The sequence below is a fragment of the Sinocyclocheilus grahami genome, unplaced genomic scaffold (genome assembly GCF_001515645.1).
Source record: "Sinocyclocheilus grahami isolate Dianchi unplaced genomic scaffold, SAMN03320097.WGS_v1.1 scaffold179.1, whole genome shotgun sequence".
Lineage (NCBI taxonomy): Eukaryota > Metazoa > Chordata > Actinopteri > Cypriniformes > Cyprinidae > Sinocyclocheilus > Sinocyclocheilus grahami.
In genome coordinates this window covers 322,353-332,425 of record NW_015505358.1, presented here as the reverse complement: position 1 = coordinate 332,425, position 10,073 = coordinate 322,353, and the positions used below count along the sequence as shown (strand labels likewise).

Here is a 10,073-nt window from a genome sequence, read left to right as displayed (position 1 = left end):
ACCTTTTAAATGCACGTCTGGGTCATATTTGAGCCAGATATGGGTCAAATCTGACCCCCTCCCAAAAAAAATCTGACAAATTAGAAATTATTGTTTGTTTACAGAAAATGAAAGCTATTTTTTGCACTGTAATTAATTAGGCACATTGTTATTCTGTAATGCAAAAAGAAAAAAAAAGTTAATTTATATATATATAATATAGTACATCAAAGTCAGAGCTCTTCCCTAAAAGCTCTTTTGAGACCTGATCAGTGTAAACCAATATGACGAAACAATAAAATGATGCATGATCAGATCAGCTTCGCTGCCTAGGCCTGTCTCCAATTTCATATGGCAAAATAATCACATGATATGTGATAAATACAGCAACTTCCAGCCCTTTAGAGGTTAAATTAAATGATACTTCATTATACCTTATGTAAGACAATCTGGCCTTTTCCATAGCTAACATGATTACTAGGTGAATCTCATGAAATCTAGTTATGCTTCAACCTAAAATCAAAATGTATGTAATATTTTGCTTAAAGAACACACCTGCCTCCTAAAAATAGGTTTTCTTTATGCAAAATATTGATTTTGGGGTGAAATATTACTTAGACTAGATTCATCCCAATTCCAAAAACAAGAAAAAGCACTAATTTCCTAAATTATATCACTAGACATGCAGCTTATTCTTGCGCTAGTGACAGATTATCAGAAGCATTAAGCTTGGCAATGCTGCAGATGTTAGACCTTCTTTAGTCAGCTCTATGTCCTTCTGACCCATTTCATTCATCTTAAATCTTTCATTTCCCAAAATGTCCTTTTTGTAGTTTCTTTGCAGATAGAATGGCAGTGAAAATGACAGCGTGGCGGATGAAGGTATAAGACGGGGCAGCACCGGCGAAGGGCCTCCTCTCCCAAGACAAGATCCACGGCTTTGTTTTCAGGAGAGGAAACTCAACTGCCACCGAGAAGGGAAGGAAATCCCATCCTGATGCCTTTCACCTGTCCTGTTCCTTCCCCTCCTGTCTCCTCTGTCTCTCCGCAGCTCCTCAGCTCGAGGTAATGCCACGTGACGGTGTGCTGAGCGAGAGTGGCAGTCTCTTGACATCACAGAGAGAGAAAGATACAGGAAGAGAAGGAAGAGACGGAGGAGAGATGATGGATCTGCTGTCTTCATAGGAGGGTGTGCTGACCTCAGAGCTGGTACCACTTCTTGTCCTTGTATTTCAGCATTATCTGGTGAAGAAAGATAGATTACTTGCTATGAAAAATTATTCAACACAAATATCATTGTTTGACAAAGAATACGGCTGCATCTCAAAACCTAAAGAGCTTCCTACCTAGACAGAAATTTTTGGACATCAATAGCAATGAAAAGTCCTGATTCTCAACCAAATATTAGTCCCACCAGGATTTCTTTCTGATTTTTGTGGCCTAAAATGACTGAATTTTCTGAAGCTTTACACAACAATTGCAGCAATATTTGTGCCATTTTCTGTTATTTTTGCAGTGGAATTAAAAAAAAACAAAAAACACTCTAATTATATACTATAGATTTTAAATGTTATAAATTATTATTTCATGTTTTTACAATTTAACAGTTATATCATTGTCTATTGCGTTTAATTAAAAAAAAAAAATTTAATGAACTCCAATCATTCATAAATAGGGCGCTCGTGCACACTCATTCACAATTAGCATAATCCCCGTCTATGAATTACAGCTACGTAAATTGCGTGTCCAGGAACGCAGTGGTATATTCTGGTCTACTTTCTCAGGTTTGGCTCCAGAATATTGCATAAATGCAAAAAACACTAATAGGCCATATGCCTAACAATAAATATTCAATAACATGTGTCCACCAAAGCGTTTTTAGCTAGCTGAAAAACTGTCAGGCGCTCTTCTTAAAACGGCCAGCTGGTGGTGCTGGAGAACGATTTGGTGGCACAGCGTTTTTCTAGCTGAGACTCTTTGGTTGCTATGATTTGAAATATCCACGGCATATCCACGGTATCTCATTTTGAAGAATATTACTGAATATAAAAATGCCAGCAATATTAACTTCTCTACTGTTGTTTAGTTGTTGTACAAGTAGTATGATTGGTCGCGTGTAGGATTTGTCCCGCACCTCCTCCATTGATTGGACGGCTGGGTAAAACGTGACGGCTGCGTTTTACCCAAAGCTAAACAGTTTATCAACTCTCAGCTACAAAAAAAAAAAAAAAACATTACAATAAAAATTCTGGCCCAACGACCTTGTAAAATATTATAACGGCAGTTTGTCAATGTCATCAGTTTGCCTAAATGAACACAGAACGTTTTACGCACCATTTACACGTGGTAGGGAGCAGGTGTAAATTTCTTTCCTACCAACTAACATTTTGAAAATACGAACATTTTCATGAATTCGACTGTTTACGTCAGAACGGCTTTGCGAACGATTTACATAAAAATTTGTTCTGCTCGTGTTTCATGAATGAGGCCCATTGTTTGCAGTAGGGCTGCCCTCGACTAAAGATTTGTCTGGTCGACTAGTAGTCGTTCATTTTAAGCATTAGTCGACAAATCTCAACTAATAAACCAGTCGACTAATAAACCATTTAAATCATGCTAATGTTCTGTAAGTAGTATGCCTTTGTTGGTGTAAAAAATGAGCTGCTTTTATCCGCAATGTTAATTAGTAATTTTACACATGATAAAAACGTGCAGTTAATTTGCTTGGAAAATACTTGCGAATACGGCAGTCATAAAAAAAACGTACAGTAGCCCAGCTTAATAATAATTTGTCTATATTAAAAGTATTGCTCTTAACAGACCTGTTTGTTTTGTATCACTAGTGCAGTGTCCGTTCTTGGAGCATATAAGCCCTGCGCTTATAAGGCGCTTGTAAGGCGCGCTGCTCTGTAGTTTATTAAAAGTTTATTAATTCTGAACGTGTCGCGTGTCCATATTGCACCAAAACGCGACACTGCACTCCCTTGGGTCCGCAGCAACACACCCGCCACGTGTGAAGTCGATTGGATGAATGGTTCTCCACATAATAAAAATGCAAACAGACAGACAGACACACAGAGATTCCTGCCTTTTAATACACCGTGTCTACACCGGATGCGATAGTTGTAGTGTTGCGCCGCAACAGCTAAAGTCTGTCTACACTGCACGCAACAAAGCGACCATTGAAAATCATTTGAAATTTGTGTCAGTACATCATAAATAGAACGCAGCAGTAGTTTACTGTCGGGAATTTGTCGTGCCACGCCGCATCCAGTGTAGACACGGTGTTGAGAGAAAAATATGTTTAGCCCCCTCCCTCCGAAGCTTCAAATATTCCGGTTTTGATTACTACCGAAGCTTCGAAGCTCAAAAAATGGTATGCGGACCAGCCCCACTATAGATATATTTTTAATGTCTGTAAGGCAAGTATACACGGAGTTTCGCGCTCAAGTTCACAGAGGCTGAGACGGCAGAAAGCGCATCCTTCATTATTTTACAAAAGCACAATGTTTTGTTGTTATTGTGAGTGCACACAAATAAACGTAGAGGCTTTACAGATTCGAAAGATGTATTACTCTGATCTGTATGACAAAAATGAATATTTTAAGAGCAAGTGACCGCACCGGTCATGCTGTGAGTGCGCTACTGTTTAGCTTTCACACTCCACACAAACACTTGAATAGCGCACATTTTTCTAGGTTAACATTAGATTGAGCAGCCATTTAAAGTTCCTACTACTAACATATTTCAGATGATAAGCCATTTTTGAGGTCGATGAATGATATACAGTGGGTACGGAAAGTATTCAGACCCCCTTAAATTTTTCACTCTTTGTTATATTGCAGCCATTTGCTAAAATCATTTAAGTTAATTTTTTTTCCTCATTAATGTACACACAGCACCCCATATTGACAGAAAAACACAGAATTGTTGACATTTATGCAGATTTATTAAAAAAGAAAAACTGAAATAACACATGGTCCTAAGTATTCAGACCCTCTGCTGTGACACTCATATATTTAACTCAGGGGCTGTCCATTTCTTCTGATCAGCCTTGAGATGGTTCTACACCTTCATTTGAGTCCAACTGTGTTTGATTATACTGATTGGACTGGATTAGGAAAGCCACACACCTGTCTATATAAGACCTTACAGCTCACAGTGCATGTCAGAGCAAATGAGAATCATGAGGTCAAAGGAACTGCCTGAAGAGCTCAGAGACAGAATTGTGGCAAAGCACAGATCTGGCCAAGGTTACAAAAAAAATTCTGCTGCACTTAAGGTTCCCAAGAGCACAGTGGCCTCCATAATCCTTAAATGGAAGACGTTTGGGACGACCAGAACCCTTCCTAGAGCTGGCCGTCCGGCCAAACTGAGCTATCGGGGGAGAAGAGCCTTGGTGAGAGAGGTAAAGAAGAACCCAAAGATCACTGTGGCTGAGCTCCAGAGATGCAGTCGGGAGATGGGAGAAAGTTGTAGAAAGTCAACCATCACGGCAGCCCCCCTTGTCTATATTAAAAGTATTGCTCTTAACAGACCTGTTTGTTTTGTATCACTAGTGCAGTGTCCGTTCTTGGAGCATATAAGCCCTGCACTTATAAGGCGCTTGTAAGGCGCGCTGCTCTGTAGTTTATTAAAAGTTTATTAATTCTGAACGTGTCGCGTGTCCATATTGCACCAAAACGCGACACTGCACTCCCTTGGGTCCGCAGCAACACACCCGCCACGTGTGAAGTCGATTGGATGAATGGTTCTCCACATAATAAAAATGCAAACAGACAGACAGACACACAGAGATTCCTGCCTTTTAATACACCGTGTCTACACCGGATGCGATAGTTGTAGTGTTGCGCCGCAACAGCTAAAGTCTGTCTACACTGCACGCAACAAAGCGACCATTGAAAATCATTTGAAATTTGTGTCAGTACATCATAAATAGAACGCAGCAGTAGTTTACTGTCGGGAATTTGTCGTGCCACGCCGCATCCAGTGTAGACACGGTGTTGAGAGAAAAATATGTTTAGCCCCCTCCCTCCGAAGCTTCAAATATTCCGGTTTTGATTACTACCGAAGCTTCGAAGCTCAAAAAATGGTATGCGGACCAGCCCCACTATAGATATATTTTTAATGTCTGTAAGGCAAGTATACACGGAGTTTCGCGCTCAAGTTCACAGAGGCTGAGACGGCAGAAAGCGCATCCTTCATTATTTTACAAAAGCACAATGTTTTGTTGTTATTGTGAGTGCACACAAATAAACGTAGAGGCTTTACAGATTCGAAAGATGTATTACTCTGATCTGTATGACAAAAATGAATATTTTAAGAGCAAGTGACCGCACCCTTGACCAGTGAGTGCGCTACTGTTTAGCTTTCACACTCCACACAAACACTTGAATAGCGCACATTTTTCTAGGTTAACATTAGATTGAGCAGCCATTTAAAGTTCCTACTACTAACATATTTCAGATGATAAGCCATTTTTGAGGTCGATGAATGATATACAGTGGGTACGGAAAGTATTCAGACCCCCTTAAATTTTTCACTCTTTGTTATATTGCAGCCATTTGCTAAAATCATTTAAGTTAATTTTTTTTCCTCAGTTTTTCTGTCAATATGGGGTGCTGTGTGTACATTAATGAGGAAAAAAAAATTTACTTAAATGATTTTAGCAAATGGCTGCAATATAACAAAGAGTGAAAAATTTAAGGGGGTCTGAATACTTTCCGTACCCACTGTACGTTTGGATATACTGTATTACCACAAAATCCAGTCGTTAACTATCTGTCCATCATGGACTGCGTGACCTCGCCACTTCCTGTGGATTTTTTCTTTCTGCGACTAATACAATTTTGGTCGTCTTCGTCGACTAAAGGTTAGTCGACTAGGGGGCAGCCCTAGTTTGCGGTGTATGATTGCATTCAATTCTGAGATTGCAGAATCCTAGAGGGACTGAAATGTGCTCACTAAGTTTTGAAACCTGTGTGTCACTATAAAAAGCAGCAGTCGTGGTGATTTGCAAGTGATCATCTCACATCATGCGCATGTTTAGAGAAGGAGTCTGCGCTGGCCATCATGCCTGCAGTCCTCTCCTCCAGCTCGCCTAGTTTCTGTCCTCTCTCATCCAGAGCTATCCTCGCCCGTGCCAATTCTCCCACCACACCGGACGCAGCCCCCTTCATGCCCTCCATACCACCTGGACCCGGGATGTGCTGCGCCAGGCTGCGTGACGCCTTACCAGCAGTCACCTCTCCGACTGTAAGTGAGAACAAACATGAGGGATTTAACTCCGTGTCAGTATACATTTTTCAAGCAAGTACAAATTCTAAATAACACATACTATCATCCCTTGTTAAGTCACAGCAGAAACTGAGAGCTTGTCTACCTTTTATTTGTGATAACCACTGAGGTAAGTGTGCGTTCACTTCTTTTGCATCTCATATTTTGTTTCACTTTTTGATGAGGGAGTAGTCTATATGGTGCATCCTTTAACATACTTGTATGTAAAATGATTATTATTATTTTTTAATAATAGTGCTGAAATGTTTTTGTGATATTCATTATACTGTTCTTCTCTATACCACACTTAAAAATAAAGATTCTTTATTGTCATCAAGAGCCTCTAACATCCAAGGAAACTTTCCATTTCACAAAATGTTCTTTATATTGAAAAAAAGGTTCTTTAGATTATTCTTTAGATATGTTCTTCCCACTTTTTAAGCGTACTGTACATTGAAATGTTTTTATATTAAACATTTGAAACGTTTGACTGATTGAAAACTGTACAGATGTCAGACAAAAAATGATAAACAATCAGATATAATTTTTGATCACTTCTACTATTTAAGCAAAACATATTAACACTTACACAGGTCTTCTCTGTCTAAGGACTGAGCCCCGCCTCCAAATAAGCCCTTGAAGAAGCCTCGGTTTGGAGCCTCTGGTGTCTCCACTGGAGTAAACAGCTCTCCAAGCATCTCCTGCAAAAATGAGCACCTCAGAATAAAAGTCAAAATATTTCAAGGTCAAAATGTCAAATTTGGCCAAAATGCAACAAGTTTGCAGGTATGATAAAATATAATTCAACCTGCAGGTTATCACAGGTTTCCTGGCTATAGGTGATTCTTTGGATCTCAGTGGGCGATGTGAGGTACAGGGCTTGGCCTTGGTTTGAGAAACAGAAGGTTCTGGCTATCCTCATGTCCGTCAGGGGAAGGTAGTTTACATCCAGTAGTGGCCGCAGGCTGGGCAAACTGAAAACAGATGGTTTATAGACTTATAAGTCAAAAAACTAAATATTCAATGGCTTTGAATATCAGGTTAATCATGTTACCTGAGAGTCATAATGTGGCCATTGGCACAGAAACAGGCGATGCCGACCCCTGCGGTCAGTGTCACCATGTCGGCTCTAAGTACGAAGGAGGTCTCTGTGATGTTGTGTTCATAGACACAGTTTTGGGAGGGCAGCGCCACCACCTTAGCCTGTTTCTCTGAGCAGACCACGGCGTACTGACAGTCCGGGTTCTCCTGAGAAGGAGGCGAGGTGGGCCGGCGTCTCCGTGGCCGTTCTTTCTCCTCCTCAGGGGCGTTGGGCTCATACCAGGACTCGTAAACGTGGGGCAGAAGGGTCCCGCTGGCATCCAACTGGGCCATACGCAAAATGCCTCCCTTCAAGCGCACTACTGGACCTGTGATGACGGGAAGTCAAGTTCACAATGCACATTGTTTTAAAGCAGCTTTAAAATCATGATGTTAATGTTTATAATATCTTCATGCCTTATGATCACATTTAGCATATTAGGCAGTAATACGGTTACATTTTGCTATGATACAAGCAATTAAACAGTTGAGATTTGCTATATAATGCATTGCCTTACATGAGAATACTATACGCATGCAGATAAAGTTGGACATACTTCTATATCCAACTTTATATAGCTTGGCGATAATATAGTTACATTTTGCGACTATATAAACAATCACATAGCCAACAATTGCTGCATAACACTTTACGTGGGTGTGTTATATATATATATGCAAATAAAGTTTAATATACTTATATATCCAATTTATTTAAAGAGCTGGGTGATAATATAGTTACATTTTGCGAGATTTGCTATATTGTATTTATTGCTTTACGTGAATGGTCTCTTTTTCCATTAGCAGCTGTTTCCATCAAAGTTCCGAAATTTATTTAAAGCTGTTAATGTAACTTTTCTAATGTAAAAAATTGAAATACTGCATAAAATATTGTTGGGGGTAACGCATTACAAGTAACGCGAGTTACGTAATCAGATTATTTTTTCAAGTAACTAGTAAAGTAACGCATTACTTTTTAATTTACAAGAGAATATCTGAGTTACTTTTTCAAATAAGTGACACAAGTTCCTTTTTTTTTTCCAATTTATTAATTGACAGCTCTCCTGTCCCCATGTTGAGAGAAATCAGAAGATGTTACTGTAGTTCTAAAATAAATATGAATATGCATTAATTCATCTCACTCACAAAAAAACAAACAGATTATGAATAAAAATAATGCAGCTCAGAATATGACGCAAACCTGCAATAATTAAATGTTAAACAACACAAATATCCTTTATGTATTTAATACCATTCTATTAACCAATGTCTTTGCTTCTGACCTTCGATGATCCAGTTCAACCATATTAATAAGCAAAAATTACTCTAGACAAACATTTATGTGTCTTTATTGCTTAATTGTGTTGAAATGTCTTCTTCTGCATTCTACTGTACGGACGTAAATGTACTTTCCCTTCAGCCTGAGGCTTATTCATTTCACTTTTGGTGTGAAAAGGCTTTTATATTTGCCAAAAATATAACTTTTTTTATTTTAAAAACAAACAAGCAAGCCCTGTCCAGATTTAAAAAGTAACGCAAAAGTAACGTAACGTAACGTAACACATTACTTTCCGTAAATAGTAACTAAGTAACGTAGTTAGTTACTTTTTTATGGAGTAACGCAATATTGTAATGCATTACTTTTAAAAGTAACTTTCCCCAACACTGTTCGTGAATAAAGCACCGCTTCCATCTTATGTGTTCAAGAGAACAAAATCTTCACTTCCTGGGAAAGAGATTGATTTCAACAAGAATCCATGCGACTGGAAGTTTAGTGCGGGGACAAAAATGTCCTCATGCAGATTTTGGTACGTTCAATTTGATCACACAAATTTTGACTGAGTTTAGTTTGAAAGTGACTTCTGTGTGACTTGTGCTTCATACATCGCTAAACTATTGACAACAGAAATGCCATAATTTCGCTGAGACCGCATTTCCATTGTGTTTTTTTTATGTAATATCCCATAATCAGCTAATGACTTCCAAGTCATTAGCTAATTTTACTTTACAGATGTAAAGCAAGTCTTACCACAGAAAGAGACGCCCACAGGCTGTTGCATCCTCTGCTCTGGTGTGGAGGGCACAGTTAGGGCGATGGCCAGCATGCTACCCAATGAGGTGCCCACCCACAGGCTGGGCACTGCCACAGTCTCACTCTTCTTGGACAGCCAGTCACAAAAATAGAAGGAGGAAATGACCTCACGTGACTCTCTGTCAATGCTGGTCACACTGGAGCTGCGTGAGCGGCTGAACGAGTTGTCCCTGGCGTCTGAGGACACAGTGACCCATCAGTGACAAAAACACAACAATAAGAGGACAATTAGCATGACCTTTTTCAAATCATGTCTGAACCACCTCAGGACACCTGAAATCAAAGGACAAAAATAGCTTAAGCATTAAGCAGTTAATATACTGATGATACATTCTTAGTAAATAAATAGTATTAATATAAACTTTGTTTCAGTGTAGTGTGTAATGTGTAAGACATACAGCAACTGCACGCAAAACGTTGCCATGAAATCACCATAACATTTCCATTCAATATGAAGAAAACTTGCAATCACCAATTACAGAACATTGTTATGCTGTTTTATTTTCACGCTCAGAGACCCAGATGCATTCAGATATCTTTCTGGCAAGCCTATAACACTAAATTTAGTATAAATGCACATTCTAAAAGCAATGCAAAGATGAGTCTCACCAAAACATGTCTGGCTCATGTTTTACTCCAAAAATCA

The 10,073-nt window shown here is 39.1% G+C and overlaps 1 protein-coding gene across 1 annotated transcript in view; it reads right to left on the bottom strand.

Moving 5' to 3' along the window:
- Window positions 1-202: 202 nt before the first annotated feature.
- The window catches only part of stxbp5b (syntaxin binding protein 5b (tomosyn)), a 47,197-nt gene continuing 37,326 nt past the window's right edge, over window positions 203-10,073 (bottom strand). The window contains exons 21-26 of the mRNA XM_016284060.1: window positions 9,365-9,604; window positions 7,310-7,664; window positions 7,064-7,229; window positions 6,845-6,956; window positions 6,012-6,232; window positions 203-1,221 (exon numbers count right to left, since the gene is read on the bottom strand). Of these exons, the coding sequence (XP_016139546.1) occupies window positions 1,180-1,221; window positions 6,012-6,232; window positions 6,845-6,956; window positions 7,064-7,229; window positions 7,310-7,664; window positions 9,365-9,604 (1,136 nt within the window). The 3' untranslated portion in view covers window positions 203-1,179. The remainder of the gene's footprint in view (window positions 1,222-6,011; window positions 6,233-6,844; window positions 6,957-7,063; window positions 7,230-7,309; window positions 7,665-9,364; window positions 9,605-10,073) is intronic.